Source organism: Lichenostomus cassidix, chromosome 12 (genome assembly GCF_008360975.1).
Source record: "Lichenostomus cassidix isolate B80296 chromosome 12, HeHo_3.0, whole genome shotgun sequence".
Lineage (NCBI taxonomy): Eukaryota > Metazoa > Chordata > Aves > Passeriformes > Meliphagidae > Lichenostomus > Lichenostomus cassidix.
In genome coordinates, this window is record NC_139493.1 from 16,413,283 (window position 1) to 16,432,685 (window position 19,403).

Below are 19,403 nucleotides of genomic sequence, written 5' to 3' on the forward strand. Positions count from 1 at the left end.
CATAGCAATCAGTTGTACCAGGCAAGGATACGGAGGCGACACATCGAGTAGCTGAGTGGAAATCAGATTGGAGAGACGGCTCCAGCCCACACCTCACTGTGGCTCCTGGGGACGTTTATCCCCGTTTTAGCTATTTCCCTATGTGCTCCTTGGTGTTGGTCGCAGAGCCATAACTCTGTGGCACAGCTCTTCATCATTCCTTGCAGACCTTCCAAGTCCTGCAGTAAAGAGGAGAGGAGCTCTGCAGGCAGCAGCTCGCTTTCCTGTCCAGCCTGCAGCATGGCCACCCTCAGCATCACCTGAACGAATGCTTAACAAGGCGCATTTAATGAGCCCAGACCTGCTGAGCATCCTCGCCTTCAGCAGAGTCCTTCGGGCCAGCAGGTGGGGTGACTGATGCCTCCTGTCCCTCCAGGTCTCCCCAAAGACTCCAAGGCTTCACCTGCACTGAGGGTCCAAAGCTGACCTTCCAACTGCATCCATTCACTGGATGAGGTAATGTTCCTTCTTGTCTTGGATCTTCCAGATACCTCCTAAGTGCACAGAAAGAGGCAGAGAGGGATTAGGTACCCCATGGCCTTTCCAGGATCTCCATGTTCATCCCAGGCACAGAAGAGCCCTGGCTCTGCACCTGCACTCTCCTGGCTTTCATCATTGAGCTGTACAGCTCCTCTCATGCCATGCAGCTGATGGCATTGTGATCAAGATCAGACTTCTACTCTCTCTCTGGAAGATTTACATGTCGTTTTCAGCTATCACAGAGGAAACAGATTTTTTTCTGTCACTGAAGCAGAATGAATATTGGACACTGCACTTATCCCTAAGAGATTTTAATGCTTTGAAGTTCAAAATTATTAATGTTCTCAGCAACAATTATGTCATTTTAAAAGGAGACCCTGTTCAACCCTTTGGACCTTTATAGTGCCTGCTTCTGTAAAGCTATCTGAGAAGTGATCTCTTCTCTATAGGACTGAGATCATTGGCTGCCTACTCTTCTGTCGGCCCAGTTTGCCTTTGGCTCTGAAGGGCTTGGCCAAGATCCTGACAGTGGTGGCCACATGTTTCAGGCATCAGCAGCTGAAAGAGCAGCTCCCCAGAGCAGGATGTGGTGGTCTGCAGGTCGCTCAGTGACCTTCTGGCTTGTGACAGCTCATGTGAGAGATGCAAAACTCTGCCCTGACTCCAGTTCAGGTCTTGGGGTTCATAGAGGCTGCTCTGGACTCTATAGGGATCAGTTGCCTTGCATTTAATTGCAGATGTTCATCCTGGTCTGTATAGGGCATCTAATAGACATCTGACCTTGGGGTTCTTTGGAGAGGTCTGGGGATGTTGGACTGGTGGATGGGAACAGCCATTGCTCTGATTTTATATTGCAAAGTCTTCTAAGGGAAATTGCTCTTTGCTCAGCCAGTGCCAAGTAAGGTGCAGATTAAGTATTTACTTGCCACATAGCAAAATTACAATGGTAAAGTACAGAATAGAATAAAATAGGGTAGAAAATAAAATATTTCGAGTTGGAAAGAGCTTGAACAATCATCTAGTCCAACTGCAAATGATAATGATTCACAAACCTTTACAAAAAGGCAGTTGTGCAGGAATGAAAATAAGCAAGTAAATGCTTATTTAGAGCTTAAATCAGTCATAAATCCCTCTTCTGGTGTGTAGGATTCAGCTAATAAGATGGCAGATGCCTCTCAACAGCCGTGCCTGACAGAGCAGCAGTGAGAGTGAAATTGATGTGTTCTCCTGTTGCTGATTCTCAGTTGAACTAGACATGGTGCTGACAGAGAATAACTGGTTTGTGGTAAGTGTGTAAACTGGGAATCTCCCAGTTCTTGTTACCTTTCCATGGAAAGACCTCTGCGTTTTAAATGAAGAGAAAACCCAGCAGCCGCTCTAGGTGTGTTACCTCCTGCAAAACCAGAGCCAGAGGAGGAAGCTGGCACATTATGCATACAGCACTGCTCACCCCACAGCAGCACCATCCTCCTGGGCAAGGTCTTTGGTGTGTTGGTTGCCAGTGGCTTGTGCCACAGCCTGCCTAACAGCCCCTCTTTGAAGTCCAACCCCAGCAGGGTGTAACAGTGAGGCAGAGGACTGAAGAATTACCACATTTCTCTGTATTTATGAGAACAGGTATGAGGGTGGAGGTTAAGGACCCGAATGATTGCCCAGCTTGGGTGGAAGCCTGGAGCAGGAGCTCAAGTACACTGTCAGAATCGGGAGATGCGCATTAGGGATGCCTCAGTCACCGGGAAAATGCCTGACAGAAGCTGCATCTTATTTGACGGGGATAAGGCAACCCTGGAGCACAAAGCTGCAGGAGAACAGGGTTTTTCCACTGCTCACAAAAGCAAGTCATTAAACACTGTGGCTTTTCACAAGAGTGCTTGTGTTGCCATCTAATAAAATACTCCCTGACAGTTTCTAGTCACCATTTCTATTTTGATTTCTATTTGGATTTTGATTTCAGAGTATTTTCTATTTTGATTTCAGCTGTGTGGCATTCGCTGTTTTTAAACCATCCAGTACACACATTTCCAGCATGATCCTCTTCCTGCATGGACATCAGTATAACTAATTTAGGGGCACTTGGATTTAAGCAGGTGTTGTTTTTTAATTCTCTAGCTGCTGGGGTTTTTTTTGTCAAAGCAGAGCCTGATGCAGGATTCCGTGTGTTGGATGTGGGACTTTTAGAGCTACAAAGCTGCCCCCTATAAAACACCCAAGCTCAGGGTATATCTGAGCGTCACTAGTGTGAGATTTTCAGTACACGGAGCTGAAACCAAAGGCCCTCCACATTAGAAACTTCTTTTCCTGTTTATTTATTAAAAGGTTGCATGTCCTATTTTCTAGTCAGACTTGCTGACAGGCAATATATACCAGCTAACATTTGATATTATCCCGTGCTGTTCCTATGCCAACCCATAACTATTCAGAATGATGTCTTTCCAAGTCAAACCCAGTGCCGTTTTGACCTAGAGTACAACTGCCTGTTTGTTTAGCTACCTGTTTTTTTCTAAATAGGTTATACTCAGTGATTCTTAAAATCAGTCATGTGGATGTTCACATCAGGTTTCAGTCGAACCAACTAGGTCAAATCTCTGCTCGTAGCTGAGCAGCTCTAATTCTTGTTGGTCAGCCCAGCATCCCTCTTTTGGGTTTGAGCCTCTTCATATGTCTCTTTTCATGCCTTATCTTGAGTTGTTTGCTGCTCATCCCCTTGATTTTACTGCAAGTAAGCAGTCATTTCCCCTTTTTCTATCCAGTTTTCCCTCTTTTTTTCTGCTAACAGAAAAGGCTTGCTTATCCTCGTTCTGCTGATTTTTGATCCAGATTTGAAGCTGGGGGCTTCCTTCCATGGACAAACATAGTTCTTCTTTGGAAAGCCTGAGCAGGGTGTGCAGTTTGTAAAACGATGGTGACACTACCACTTATTTTCATGTTTTTTATCTACTACAATGCAGTAATTAGATCAGTTGCCCAGTGAGCAGGGACCCGTTTCCCTTGGCACCAGGTGGAGGAAGGGATGCAATCTAGGTTTTTCAATTGCAGAGAAGGGCTGCAGCTCCTGAAGGATTTACTCCGACCGCAAATACCAAGCTCCTGTGGATGTGAGCACTGCCAGAGTCTGGTGGCAGCTGAGCAGATGGATGTGGCCAGTGTGCTCAAGGCAAGGATGTGAAATTAGACAAAAACCAATAAATCAGGAGAAAACCAATGCTGTCTCTTGAACTTTTCCACACAAGTCAACAAGACTTGATTTACCAGCTGTGTGTGTATATTTTGTGTAATATCATTATTGCTTGATTTTGTAGCAGAGACATTAACAGTGTTGGCATTTACCTTGTGATGGTTATTGCTCCCAAGCTAGCACCTTGTGTGAAAAAGGGCCTGTTGACATCTCTTGGGATGCTAGCTTCAAGCCTGGGTCTTGCCTGTAAAATTTAGTGGCACTGATGAACCTACTTGAGTTAAATTAGAGCAAGTCCCTCCTACAGACCCTGACTTTACCTGGGAATTCCCAAATAAGAAGGCTGTACCAATTTACTGGCACAGAATTTTAAACAAGTGCTATGTCATTTCATTGCTTTTATCTTCCCTGAAGTTGCTGACATCTTTTCCCTGGTGCTGCTGTGGCGTCAAAAGTCTGGCTTAGGACAAATCATGTTTTTTCTGAAATTAAATATTAACCAGCAAACAGTCTAACATTTGTTTAGACTGTAAGTAGGACTTTGTTTTTAAAGCTTTTCATATTTTTGTAATTTTAATGAAAAAAATGTCTTTTTTACATTAGGGCAAAAATCAAGCATAAAAAATCTGAGGTTCTTGTGACATCTTACATTGCTGCGCTTGGTTTTGTGGTGAATAGCTTTGACCCTTGGTTTTCCTTGTGCTGTTCGTGTTTCTGATCATCTTGGGCAGCTCTTCCCTCCCAGTACTTATCCATCTCCTCCCAGGGCATTGCGTCAGCCCTAAATAGAAAAGCTGGTTTCATATCCGTGTCTGTTTCCAAGTGAAACAAGGGAAGTTCTCGGCCTTTTTAATCAGGAGAAGTATCTGATGGAGAGGCAGAGCTGGGTATGGATTAATGTCTCAGGGTGATTTTTAGTTCTGGGCTCTGTGGCAGCAACCTTGCAGCTTTGCCTCCTCTTTCATGGAACTGAGGGTTAATTTTTGTGAGTGCTTGCTTAGCTTTGTGCTGGAAAATGGAGGGAATTTTAGAAAGCAAAAAGAAAGACACCATTTTTCTATTTAAAAACAATGAAAAAAGAAAGGAAACAGCATCTTCCCAGCTACCCACCCTCCCAGTGTCTGTGGGCACGTGAGTAGAGCTGCCTGCCTGCCCTTCTTGTGATACAAAGCATTCATAGACAGCATATCATAAATGAAAACCTCAACAGTATAACTGTTAATATGCTCAGTCAAACACACTTGATATTCTTTAGTTGTACAAAATTATTACTCTGTTGGTAATGGAGAGTGCTGCTGAGTTTGGACCCTGGGGAGATCTTTGACTCCATATCGCCCAATATTTCTAATTCAGCAATTAGGGCGGTGGATAATCAATACACCCCCCATCAAACAGGGGAAATCCTGCATTATTAAGGCATTTCAAATTGTTAATAAACACTCTAGTGGAATTGGGGGGAATTCCTTTGAAACCAGTTAGCAGCCCGGTGCTAGTTAACTATCAGTGATAAAGTCTGTAAAAAAAAATGGGCTGAGCTGCAGTTTGGGCTTTTGTAACAGCAAAAAACAAGGATTCATAGATGGGTACAAGTCATACAAATATTGGAGCATTCTCGCAGAAGATGCAGTGAGCGTGGGCCTGTGTTTGATTCCATATGACTATTCTCATGTTCTTTCCTGAGGCATCTCTCCTGGATTGAGTTACTCTGTTTGACAGACCAGATGATTTCTTCTGGTCTTAAAATTTCACGGGTATGTTCAACTGGTGCAAGTGAGAGACAGCCCAGCCTGTATCACAGGGAGGCTGAGGCATCCTGGATAATTATAAAATAAATAAATGCAGTGTTGGTAGAAGTGCACAGAGTGAAACTGCTGCTTGGAATGGGGTGGAGGTGGTGCCCAGCGTTACTTAGCACTTGAAAAAGTGCAGGGAGCTCAGAGGGAGCTCAAGCCCAGGCTAGGAAAGCATCTCTGGAGCAGCACTGACCCACCATGCAGTGAGCATCCAACCACCTTCCTCTCTCTTCTGTGCCAGGAATGATGCTCAGGGCAAAATAACAGCACCTGCTGTATTGTTCCTCATGGACCTTTACATTTTCAAGAGAGCCACACTCTGTTTTGGGTAGGAAATTTAGTGAACTTGTCTGTGTGTTGTCTGAAAGCTCCTTGATGGAGTCAGAAGTCGTACTTGTTGGCAAATATTTTTTCATATCAAATGGGGGAAAACCCCTGAATTTTGAAATTTGAGGTGGAATACAATCACAGAATCACAGAATGGTTTGGTTGCTCCAAACCCCATCCAGCCTGGCCTTGAACACTCCAGGGATGGGGTAGCCACAGTTTCTGTGGGCAGAATAACCATTCTGCTGTTCCAAACAGCAATTATTTATTTGTCCCTATGTACATGATTTTTTTCAAATATTATTTCAAAGTTGTTTAATACACCATTAGGAGAGTGTGTGTCTCATACATAAATACTGGGGTTTTTATAGCGATTATATTTAAGGTGAGAAGATGCATTTTGCTTTCTGACAGTACTTCCACCTGGTGTCTGGGCTGAGCTCTCCAATCTCCACCAGCTACAGATAGCTTGTGTTTTATGGGGCAGCAGCTCTGCAGCCCTCAACATCAATAGGCAAACCTCAAATCTGGACTCAAGGGTCTCAGAACTAACAATGGAGGAGCAGCACATGTCAACAACATCCATTGCAGGTGCCTACTGCAGGGCCAGGAGCAGTTTTCTCTTCAGTCTAGAGCAGATCACTCCCTCCCTTAGTGCTTTGCTTTATTATTATTGTGTGATTCTTCCTTCAGAGAAGTGGGTTTCAACCTGCAGCCGGAAAGTATTCCCAAAGTGCTATTTTACTATTTATTTTCATCCGACTTCCTATTACTGTGGCAACATGCACTTTGAATTTCATTACTTTTATGCATTTAAGTTCCCTTTTTAAACCTTTATAAGGTCAGACCCTGCTTGGTAAATCAACAATGTATTAAATTTGAGGATCTGAGTAATACTTTTCCTTAAACAGCTGTAGATCACACATAGTGAGGGCATAAGGGTTCCTGCCTTTTCGAGAAATATTTGTGGGCATTACTGATAAGCACATGGAACAAATTATTCTGTAATTAGATAAGTATCTTCCATCACAGATTTGTTCTCGTGCACTTGTGGCCCATCAGCAGCACATTACAGGGTGCCTGCCCTGAAACCATATGGGAGGAAGGTGTGCAGGCTGTCATGCTGTGCTCTGCAGCACAACAGCTCAAAGCTCTTGCAGCTGGAGCTGCTCCAGAGCTCCTTGGGCTAGCCAGGAGCATCTCTCAGCATGATGGGATGCAGGCTATGGGACTGCTGCTGGGGTCCAGCGCCAATCTCAGTGTTGCTCCTTCTAGTAGCTCTGGTTTCACAGCAAGGTTTTGCCATCCTGTCCTGATAACCAGATTCACCCCAGCTCGTTTTTTTTGCCTGGCCAAGATTCACATCACCCAGAAGAGGGTTCAGCTGGGGGCAGCCAGCCCACAAAAGTCCCTGTTGCGTGTGTTTCCCACTTTGGTACTGATTCCTAAAGCAGAGCCAATGCCCTCTCTCTTGATTTCCTACTGCTGTGGCATCTGGGAAACAAACCCTTAGTTGATTTCATCTGTGACTTGCATGGTTCTGCCTAAGAGCTGAGAAAGTATAAGTAATTCTCCTGCCATCATTGGGCTTCTGGAAGGATTTTCTTTTAATAAATAGGGCTCTTTGTAGGCTTCTGGTTTCACAGCCCCTCGTGAAAGTAGGCTGTGAGAAGCTGGTTTAGCACGCGTTGGCCGTGTCCCTGCAGAAAGGGCCCCGCAGGCTGCGAAGCAGAGTCATGGCTGCCTCTTCTAGTGAGTTTGTGCTGAAGTTTGTGCTGGAGAAGTGCTGGGAGCCCCGGCTGGGAGGAGGCTGAGCTTCCCAAACTTCTCACACACATTTTTATGTGCAACTTTCTGACTAAAGTTCAACTCAGAATACACCGAATAATTCAATTACATCTCTGCCTCTGGGTTATATAAGAGAAAGCTGAAATCGTGCCTCGTTTCGTAAGGTGAAATGTATCCTTCTGCTGATCTGAGCAATTTGCCTGGTTTGCAGTGGGGTTTTGCTAAGCCTTCTTGGCCGAGCTAGGATTTTGAGGGGGAGAGGGTGCTGTAACAGTTGTCTACATTGACTGGCATCATATGAACGTTTGAAACCTGAGCTTATTGTGTGTGTTTTGATGGTGTTTCAGCACGCTGAGGAGACCGGAGCAGCTGGACCAGGCCGCGGGCCAGCGGTCACCATCCCCCTCCCTTGCACAGACTGCACCCAGCTCCCAGAGTCCCCGGGAGATGAGGGGCCGGGGCCAGCCTGGACCGGCAGCAGAGGGGCCGCGGAGGACGCTGCAGGTGGACGCCAGGAGCCAGGGCTCGGGAAGGTCTCCCTCGGTGTCGCCGGACCGGGGCAGCACCCCTACCTCTCCCTACTCGGTCCCACAGATCGCCCCCCTCCCCAGCAGCACCCTCTGCCCCATCTGCAAGACGACAGAGCTCACTTCCTCCCCCGGCCAGCCCAACTTCAACGCCTGCACCCAGTGTCACAGCAAGGTCTGCAACCAGTGTGGCTTCAACCCCAACCCACACCTCACCCAGGTAATGCTTCCTCTTCCTCGTGCAACCCTCCTGGCTGTTTTGGGTGTCTTCTTGCAAGCAGAGAAGTTGCACCTTTGCTTTTGGCAGCTGCAAAGCATAGGGCAAGGGTTCTGCTGGTAATCAGGGAATAATTGTGATAATGTGAGCTTGGATGAGATGGGGGGAGATAAATTAATTGAAGGGGATTGGTAGACTCTCAGGGCTCAGTCACTGTTGTTGAGATGCCAAAACATGTAGCTGAAGTCTCCACTCTCAAAATTGTCCTGGAATCAAAGGACTGGACAGCAAGGAGGGGAGCAGAAGGGCTGCTGTTCCCCCAACGTGTGAAGTGTCTCCCTGACTCACGGCAGGTTCTGGTGGGTTCCAGGCAGCATCACACTGGGCGGAGGGAGGGAAGTGCCAGGAGCTGTGCACGACACGCTGCGGTGCTGGGGGATGAGCGTCTTGTGGGATGTGTGAAATGGATGCTCAGGGTTCCGGGGGTGGATCCGGCAGCGGTGCCGGAGGTGGGTGCTGGGGCTGGCTGAGGTTAGGGGCTGTCTGTGCCAACCTCTCAGGTCACAGATCTCCACACAGGGTGGGAAATGATTGGATGATTTCTGCAGCTGTTAAGAGCCAAACCACAGGGGTTTCTAATCTTAGGCTTAAAACAAAAACTTAAAGCCACACTTTAGAAAGTGACTGTGCCACTCCAATGCATGATAAGACAGGATTTAGGCACTGGATACCCAGGATTTATTGCCAATAGCCATTGCTGGTAAGTGTGCAATGCTTGTTCCTGACACAGTGGTGTCCAATCATCATTTTGATGATTTTCTAGTCTTTTTTCCTGATGGAAGGAATTGTAGAATTATGGAACAGTTTGGGTCGGAAGGGACCTTGAAGATCACCTAGTTCCAACCCTCTGCCATGGGCAGGGACACCTTCCACTATCCCAGGTTGCTGCAAGCTCCATGCAACATGGCCTTGGACACTTCCAGGGATGTGACATTCACAACTTTCCTGGGCAACCTGTTCCAGTGCCTTACTACACTCACAGTAAAGAATTTTTTCCTAATATCTAGTCCGAATCTACTCTCTTTCAATTTGAACCCATTCCCCTGTCCTGTCACAACATGCCCTTGTAAATAGCCTTGCCCCATGAAAGAGATAGCCCTGGTATAATGACGTGTAATTAGCTGGTTCCTGATTTTACTCCTCAGGTATTTACCTCTGGAAAGGTCCGAATAAGGTCTCAGATCTTAATAAAGGACCCTGAGATGGAAATCCAGACTCCTGCAAAGAAATGCCATGGGCCACTTTTCTGTTTTGCTTATAAGTTTCACTTTTAATTATATTTGCCAAACATTAATTTTGTTGTTCAAGCATTGCCTTGAAAGTTGTCCACTTACTCTGAATAGTATCAGTTAAGCAGGAAATAACAAAATAGAAATGCACCAATTTCACAATTTCTGGTCTTGTCTCTTCTGCCTTGCCCCAAGAGCTTACCCACAGTGGGCTCTACCCCAAGTCTCTCTTGCAGATACCAACATTAACATATGTGTGTGCATGGAGATTTTGCTTAGCAACTCTGGGCCATTTTGCTCTTGGCATCTTTAGGTCTCTGTGCCCTCTGAAATGTTTGACAGCACAGCACTTTTAAACATCAAATCAAAAAAACTGGACCTGAAATGGAAAAAGATGTTGGGGTTTTTGTCTGTCCTGGGATTAATATGCATTTCAGCAGCAAGCAACCTTATGACTTGTAAGTAGGTCGTTGAGGGAGCTGGGGGATGAAAACAGTTGTCCAAGAGAAGTGTTTGCAGCTCGTGTTGGCAGCCCGTGTGATGGGCTGGCTGGGGGAGCAGCGGCGGTTGCTGCCTTGTTGGAAGTGTGACTCATTTTCCTCAACATCATTCCTTGCGCTTCTATTCTAGAGTCACACAGCGAGGTGCCTGAAGCATCCTGGTGGTGTTACTGGGGGGTAATGGAAGGCAGCTGGGAGGGTGTTCTCTGTCTTGATGGTGGGAGCTGGGTTGGGAAGGATCTCTGGAGGTGACCTGTTCCAACCTCTGCTCAAAGCAGCTATCAAGGAAGGGATCTTCAGGCTGTACCCCATTGGGTCCTGGAACCTTCCAATGGTGGACATGCTGGTCCCACCTGCTCCACTGCCTTCCCTCATGGGGAAACATCCACCCAGTCTGGTCCCTCCAACCCAGCAGGTGCTGCAGGGCGGCTGCATGGCATTGCTAATAAGGTGTTATATTTTCTATTTGCGTTTCCTTATGAATATATTTTCATGTGTATAGTTGATATTGCCATTTTGTGCTGCAGTAGATACGCATTTGTAACTTCTTTCTGCTTTCAAGGCTCTCTAGAAGGATTAAATCATCAAAAATACCACATTCTCTAAGAAAATCAAACCCAAGAAAAACAGAATTGTGTTTTGCTTGGTACATCCACTCCTGTGCAATCTGTGTAACTGCCAGAAACTGGCATGGTGAGGTGGGAGCCCCAGGGCTGGTTTAGCATAATGATTTCTGAAACTGTTTTGCGAGTTGGGGTTTAAATCTTATATAAACACTTTCTTTTCATGAGTCTTTTACTTGTATATATATACATGGTATAAAATAGCTTTTTGTAATATATATTTAAAGAAAATAATAGACTTTGTGTATGAGCTGTATTCCATCAAGCCCCATCTTGCCACTCACAACTCCAGGAACAGATTTTTTCAGAGGAGGGTTAACTGCACCTCCTAACGAAACACCTTCACTTTGTAATTAGGTGATACCTTCTGCTCAGAAGCACATACTTCCCTTTGAAAACCTATTTTTCTTTGGCTGTTGTGTTTTATTCTTTTCATGTGGCTTGATGGTCATTTTATCTTAAAGGCAAGTCATGAATTTCTGTGCTGACGAAGCAATCAGCTGCTTTGGCATCTTGAGTTGATCGCTTGCTGAGAAAAACAAAATATCTTTTTGGGTTTTTATTTCACTGTCTATTTATTCCTTTGAGCAGCAGCTCGTTCGTGTTTCACGAGACTGGACAAACAGAAGTTCCTGTCTGCTGCTGGTGTCACTCATATTTTACATGTAGATAATCATATTGTTCCCTCTGTTCATCTCCATGCACCGAAATAGTTGCTGTCATCGTTTTCAATTTGGTCATGTGCTGGCGGGCTGCTTTCCCCATTCATTCACTTATTCCTGAAGGTCAGTGCTCTTGCCATAGCGTTATTTTAAGCAAGAAAAGGGAATTATCAAGCAGGGAGCGATGGTGGCACCATTAAAGACAAGGAGTTTTGAAGTAATGTGCTATAATCTGGCAGTTTGCTTACAGTCCTTGCAGGAAATAGGTTTTTGAATGGAAATGTGTTATTTTAAGTGCAACATTGCAGCTTTCACATTCCAGTAGGATTTTTAATTTCCCATTAAAACTTTTTTTCTAGTTTTCCTCTGTGTTGTCTTTGAGGGGTTTTTTGGACAGCTTGTTCTGCCAGACCATACCAGTGATGCTGTCATCTCCTCCAGGGAGAATAGCTCAGTTTCAAACCAGTACAATAGGTTTAGAAAATCCTCTTTTTATGCATCTTTCACTTTGTTCTGCCGCTCCCGTGGCTTTTGCCTGACTGATCCAGCAGCATGTTCATCTGATTGGATTTGCTCTGTTTGGTATCATAAGGAGTAACCTGCAGGCATCCTTTCTGCTTCTCTGGGGTTTTTGAAGTGCTGCAGCACATTGCTAATTTGATAAATTAATTTCTTCTTCAGTCTTCTCTTAAAATTTGTTGGGTTTCTTTTAATTTGTTTTCTCCCTATCCTAAACGCTAAACTGAAAACATGAGGAACTTGAGTTTGATTTTAATCAAGAGCAGCAGCACAGCATAAAAACGTGTGCTTTAGTTAGAGCTGAAATGAAACTCAAAATGCCTGGCTGCCTAATAGGTCTGTTTGGAACCACTTGGGATCATAGGAAACCGTTCTTGCCTGCCTTACAATTCTATTGTGCTTTTTTCAATTTAAAGTAGTGTTTATTAGAGGCAGTTTCATAAGTATTCAGATGCACTGCCCTGAATAAAAGGAACATATTTATACATATGTGTTCTTTACCAAATTAGTTTCTTTTTGAAGGCCCTGTTTTTGTCCCCAAGCCATCTTGATTGTATTTGCTATATTTGTGGCTATATTTATGACTGATAGTTGTTAAACTTCAGTTCTGCCCCACGTTTTTAGCTTCACTTAGGGAGAGTGAAGAGGTTCTTTGTACTTTTTATGCTATGAATATAATGAATTATGAAATATTTAAAATATTTGAGAGCAAACCTGTTCCCTTCGTGCTCTGTGCCATGTAAGTTCATCACAAACCTTTGATCACAGACCTTCAGCAAGCAAAACGTAAAAAGTCTCAAGGAGGATTAAAAACTTGCTGGTTGGTTTCCCAACAGCGGTCAGGGTTGTTTGACAGGAGAAGAAAATTCTCAGTGGCTCTTGAGTTATCCGTAGCCAAAGGAGATAGCCACAAAATCATTTAAAGTTTTTAGGGAAATGTTTAAGTTGTATTAGTGGAAAATAGACAATCAGCTGAGCAGATGAGACTGAAACAGTGTAAGTGTTGTGTAGGGTTGTGTTTATCCTGTCATAACCTCACAGCAGATGGTTTTCTGTTCAGTAGCGTAAGAAAATTTGGGTAAAGTGGAAAAAAGAAGACAAAGGAGTTGGGGGAAGCTGAGGGGTGACACAATGCAGAGCATCTCTGGTGGCAGGAGTGGGGCTTGTTGGCACTGGAGGGATGGTTATGTCCAAAGCCTTTCCCAACCTGGCTGTACTGTCAGGAGTGGTGCCTGCCCACAGCATCACCTCAGTCATTTAGCAAAGGACTGAAAAAACATCAAATATTGAAATTATGAAGCTGTTCATACACTGCTTTTCAGAGAAGCCCATTTCTCATTTGGTTCATTGTCCCAGTTTTCCACATTGCAGCATATTGGTGTCCAATTTTTTGCAAAACCCATAATATTTGTGAATTAGGGGCCCAGTCTAACTTATTTACCCTTCAGGAGGCTTTGGCTTGACTTATGACCGTAAGTTCAGAAACCCTGCAAGCCAAGAGCTGTGCTTAGGATACCAGGGGGCTTATTAGTTCTACATTAAACTAATGGCTGTTATTAATGGCAGTGAATCCCCATCTCTTCCTCTCATCCATCTCCTCTTCTGCCTGTCATTCATTCAACATCCAGACATTTACAGGTCTCTGTTGCTGTGCAAGTGTGGGTAGAATCCTTGTTGGCATCAGTGCTTTTACCCGGGCCTGAGCACTAAAGGACTGGATGAAAACTGTGATCTACTTGCTGAGATAATGAAACACGAGTTTTACAAGAAATTTGGTCTCCCTTGTCTCTCCCTGCCTTTTCAAGAAACCAAAGTGTTCTTTACCTCCTTGGCTCTTTATTGAGAAGCTGTGGGGCAATGCTGGCATGGTATTTCCTAAATTTACAAGTTTCCTCTGGGTGCATCAGCTCCCTGTTGGATGTAGCTCTTTGTAATGGGAGGGATGGCAGAGGATAAGCTGTGACAGTGATGTTACATTTACACAGTCTCTTCTCTTACTAAACAAGGCAAAGCCAACGAGGTTTTCTCCTGCCCATGGGACCTCACTAACTCTTTGTCTTCCTGGCCATGAAACACCTCCAGCCCCTGCCATTGGCATGTGTGTGGCCCTGCATCTCCTGTATCTGTATTATTGTGCTCATGGAGATATACAAGGCTAAGTTTAGAAGTTATAGCTCCCTTTCATTTTGAATAATGGGTGTTGGGTCTGAAAAATAAGTGTTTCTCTGGTCTGGCATCCCCTGGGATGTTTCACATGCTGGTGTGATGCTCATGGTGTCTGTGGGTAACTGGGAGATAAGGCTGGAGGGCTGGCTCTGTCAGCAGTGTCCCTTCCTTCTGTGTACCTTTTAGCAAGTTCAGAGGTGTGCTTTTTCCTCCTGTGATCAGAACAAACCCCCAGACACCCTTGGGCAGGCAGTGTTTGTGTTTTGCTATGGTGTTAGACAGCTTTTTGTTTGTGTATGTGGTAGGTTGTACCCTATGTCCAGCCAGACCCCTGTGTTGCTGAGTCAAGTTGCCCATTTTAGAATGATTTGTCTTTTGAGATCATCCTCCTTCACCATATAGCTGTAAAAATAAATCTGTCGTTAGCATTACATTGCAGATCTGGGAGAAATTTTCCATTGGATCATGCTATGCAATAGGAAAGAAATGCATTTTTTATTCCAGTTTTTTCTTTGGTTTTAGCAGAACGTCAGCCAGCAGTGACCTGCATGTGCAGTGGGTGATGCTGTTTGCAGGAGCTGGGGCTTGGCATACCCGCTACCTTCTCATAAGGATATAGCAATTTGGGGTTCAGCTGCCTGGGCAGGGATGCTTGGCCTGATCTGCTGCCACAGGCTGTTCCCATCCCAGTCAGCATCTGCCCCATGGACTGGTGGGACCAGTGTTGTCTGCCCTACAGGTCTCCTCAACAGCATCCTGTGAGCTGGGCATTAAAAATCTGCTCTTTGTGACTGCACTGAATTCTGCAGGGTTTTCTTATGGTGAGAAAATATTGATAGGAACATGGGATTTATCATCCTAGACCAACAGTTTGTATGTGTATGTATATTTGCCATCTTTTAGCCCTTCCTCACTGTTGCCCTTCACCTCTTAATCCCTTTATCCTTACACCAGGTGTTCCATCCCTCCTGGCATCCTGTATCTGCAGCGCTGCAGTGAAGGATGTGTCTGTTATCCCCCAGCTGGACTTTTATTTATTTTTTTAATGGAATGATTAACACTGAATAAAACAACTCATATGAAGCTGGAGAGTAGCACACTTGCTCTTGCTGAGTCTTTCTACCTAGAAATGGCTTGTTTGCCTTTTTGGCCCCTGCTGCAGCCTAAGCAGGAGCTTCTCCCAGCTATCCACAGTGATGTGCAAATCGTCTGCTTGACAGATCACAATTTAAGTTAGAGCCCATGAAAAGAAAAAGCTCATGAGTAATTCTGGCTGTTTCTCCCAGTGTGCCGCCTTTTGCTGCGTGGATGATTCAAATAATGCAAAATTTGCTGGCAGAAAATGTCAAAAAGGATCTTGGCTAAACGGTTGCTGGTGACTAAGGGGGCTGGTGTTACTCAGGGTGGGTCCTCTTCAGGGTGGTTCGGCTGAGCCACGGCAGCAGGGACACAGAGGGGCTGTGGTGTTAAATTGTTCAGAGAGGATGGGAGAGCGTGGCTTCCCGCAGGCTGGAGCAATGCTGCGGTGCAGAGGGGTAATTAAAACAACTGCAAGTGAAGAGGAGTCCTCCCGAGGGATGGGAAGTGGCCTCCTTTCTGCTTTCTGCTTGGCGTCTTCTGCTGCTCACTAAATCCCGAGCCCAGCAAGCCGCACGCGCTGAGCCGCCACCCCCTGCGCCGTCCTTCACTCGGTACATTAAGTTACAGCAAGCTGTTTGCTTGGAAGAGACATGGTTTTCCTCTGGCTTTCAACTCCCAGATCACTTTATCATTAAAAAGAAAAGCCAGCTGAGGATCAGAAGTGGCTGTCAGGCTTTCCATAGTGGAGCAGGGTACCAAGTCAGAGGCTTCCTGTGTTATTGAGAGCTTTGCTGTGGTGGCTGCTTGCATTCCTTCCCTCCCTTGAACATCCCCAGGCAGAGGGATAAGATCCTTTACAGCTCGTGGTGGTGGATGGGGATATTTTGCTCACACAGATGCTGCTTCAGGTTTTCCTACCGGTTGAGCACGTGAAATCACACAGTGGTTGTGTCCCTCAGCTCCCACTCAGTGCACACACAGCAGCCCAGAGAGCAGGAATTGCACAGGGCTGTACAGCCCTCGCCTGTGTGCTCTGGTTTGCGATGTGTGTTTGCTGCCGGAACGCTGCGCTGCCTCGGGGAGCGCTTAGGAGGAAACTTCAAGAGCTTTCAGTGCTTTGATGGGGATTGAGTTAATCCTAGCTGAATTCATTCCTATTTACTGTCTTTCTACAAGCTGAAGAGAGCAGGGTGGTTGTAATGGAGGGTGTCAGACATTCCATGTTAGCACCCACTCTGCACCCACTCCTATGGAGCTGTCCCAGGGGCTGCATCTCAGGTGCAGCAAGGGGTGCTCAGTGGGAGAACCCCCATGAAGATGATGTTGTGACATGGCACTTCACACCCTGGATGGTAGTGACATGCCAGGTCTGTCTGGTCCTTAAAGACAGAGGTGGTGGCACCTTGTCAGTGTCTCTTGTAACCTGAATTTAGCTGGGCACCAATGCTATTTATAGAGCTGTGTGGGCTCCCACCACCAAAAAGCAACTTGCTTCTTCCTGACCCTGTCTCTTGTCTGTCTCTTGGCCATGGTCACGTTTAGATGCTAAAAAGGGATTTACATAGTGTGATGGACTGAAAAGCCTCAGAAATTTCTGAAAGCAGCCCTGTGAATGCAGTGAGGTGTCTGTGGAACAGCAGTTCATGCCTGCAGAGGTCTTTCTCACTATCTTAATTCAAGCCTTGCTCCCAGACCTCGCCCTCCTGCTGTACCCAGCTCTTTTTAGAGACATAATACACAGCTGTGCTTCTGGACAGCCCGGATCGGAGGGGTATGGTGCTGATGGACTATGAAAACTGATTATTTTAACTCTGATTGAAATGGTGTTTTATCTCAGCTGCAAACCTTTTGATCAAGGACAGCCAAAGGGGGGATGTTTCCATTCTGGAGTCAGTTTATGTTGTAAATAGGCTGTGCCAGTGGCATGGCTTTCTGCTCTAAGTAAATCAAAGCCAAATTGTTGGAATGGCTCTGCAAATCCAAAGAGCAAGATGTGATCTTAATGGAATGGGACTAGACTATGCAGCAGGTTGGTGAGATTAAAGGTTTGTCAGAAGGAGTTAAGGCATGTAGATAACATGGCACTACACCAGCTAGAAGTTGTTTTTGAAGACTGAACAACAAGTGTGTCCCTCCCCTTCCTCTCTTGCTCCCTGCCCTGCCCTCTTTGATGCCCATCTGCTGCATCTTAATTGAGCCCAGCTGCTTGTGCAGCAGCCTTGCAAAGCACCTTCAGGATGAGTTTTAATATTGACTTTTTGTTCTCACCCCAGCTCTGCCACCCTCTTGCTATGTCCATACTGAGGGGGCAGACTGACTATACCCTCAAGTTGAAGACCTCCTTGGAAGAGACCTGAGTGGCAGGCAGGAGAGATGTGCCCATCAGTCTTGTGCAGAGGAAGTTCTGGTGCCCTCCTACCTCCAACCGTCCTCTCCCCTTTCTGATGAGCACAACACAGTATTCCCATTAGACGGAAACAGAAGCACAAACACTCGGGCTCATCTGTTCAGTAAAGCCTAGATTATTCTGAATCATCCAACATCCTTATCAGAGCACTCCAGCCGGTGCTTGCATCCGTCACAGCGCAGGCTGGCGGACTCAGTGGCAGTGTTCTGCCCGTTTTAATTGCCACGAGCCAGCAGCTATTTGAAGCCCTGCCCCCAAAGAGCAAATGAGCTTGTCACTGCGTGTTGCTCGGCTTTGCAGGAATCACGGGATCAGCAAGCATTCCCCATTAAAACCTGCTAAGGATGCAAATGGATAGGGGTGCACGTGTATTGCAGCAACCAGCTGGGTGTGATGGAGTGGGGCACTGCTGGGCTTGGACCTTGTAAGGAATGTAGGAATGGGAGCTCCCCTTGGCATTTTAGTTTTGGGGGTATTTTCCGTCTAATTGCAGAATACCCTAGAAGCTGGAAAAGCCATGTCTCTGTGACTCCTTGCATACAAGGCTCCTCCAAAAACAGCTTTGTCACAGCTCTGAGCTGCTCATTGGTTCTGTTCAGCCTCTCCTATTCTCTCAGGCGTACCATGTTGCCTTTCCTCCAGACAAGACATCCCATGTCTCTCCTGATCTTCTGGAAGGCACTGCTTGCTGCCCCTTTTCCCTGAGAACCTCTGTTCTCAGTATGATGCCCACTAGATAAAATACCAGGTCTAGTGGAAAAGTCTGGCTAAAAACTAGCTATCTGTGTTAAAATTACTGTGGAGACCTCAGAAAGGATTGAATAACTGGTATTTCTGGATTCCTCTGAAGTAGGGAGCGTACTTACTGTAGGAGAGGCCTGCCTTGAGCTCACCTGCCTCTGTTTTGCCCACATACTCTATGTATTGCAAAACCTTTCAAGCTTTGAGAAAAGCAAATACCCTTCGTGTTTGATGGGGCACAGTGTGCTAGTGCAAGACCAGCAGTACTGGGATCCATCCCCAAAGGTGAAGCCCAGTTAGAGTGAGCCCTTGTGCCCAGGCATGGTGCTGTCATCTCATCCTTAGCAACCTGCTCAAGGGACCTTTGGCAGACTGGGACATGAATCCTGATTTTTCTTGGAGTAGCAAGTCAGTACGGAGATGCTGGGCCGGGCCAGATAATGCCCTGGAATTTGTTTTTACCTTATGTTGTGACCTGCCATATTAATTTTCCAGCTGATATGATTGTGGCTTTCAAATTGGAGAGCAGTTTCAGAACTGTCCCCAAACAGGCATGCTGCTGCTGCCATCTGTCTTTGAGCTGCTTCTGGGATCCCCCTACTTGCTCTCAGCAGACAATTGTTATTAGTTTATTGAATTAGGAAGAAAAAAAATTCAGTATTCTGAAATACTCTTTTCCATAACTAATTCCAGGTGCTAAATCCCTTTTGAGACCCAGGGGACATGTTGAAATAATAATGCTTTATGCAGATCCTGGGTGTAAAATTTTTGCAGTTCTGCCCAAAAAAGTCTCATGATCTGATGGTTTTGAAGGACATGTCATTTGGAGAGTTCTGAAGAGCCCCAGCACCACTGCACTGAGGGATCTCCAAGCCATGGTGCTCAACCAAGAGCCAAAATTGGGTGATGTTACTCTTTGTAAAAAATGAATGCTTCAGTGCCCTTCCTAATGATTTGTCTGGTTCAAGCTGTTACCCCAAGTTCTTCTTCTTCTCCAGCCAACCCCTTTTCCCATGTCTTCCAGCTGCAGGCACTTGTCCAATGCCATCCACTATAAAGCAAAGGTCTTG

The 19,403-nt window shown here is 45.7% G+C and overlaps 1 protein-coding gene across 4 annotated transcripts in view; it reads left to right on the forward strand.

Moving 5' to 3' along the window:
• BSN (bassoon presynaptic cytomatrix protein) overlaps positions 1-19,403 on the forward strand; it is an 89,429-nt gene that overhangs the window by 13,913 nt on the left and 56,113 nt on the right. For 3 of the 4 annotated variants that reach the window (XM_085072949.1, XM_085072950.1, XM_085072951.1), the window contains exon 2: positions 7,950-8,349. In XM_085072949.1, the coding sequence (XP_084929075.1) occupies positions 7,950-8,349 (400 nt within the window). Of the gene's footprint in view, positions 1-7,429; positions 7,567-7,949; positions 8,350-19,403 lie in introns of those variants that run through there. The other variant, XM_085072953.1, reaches the window with a different exon arrangement.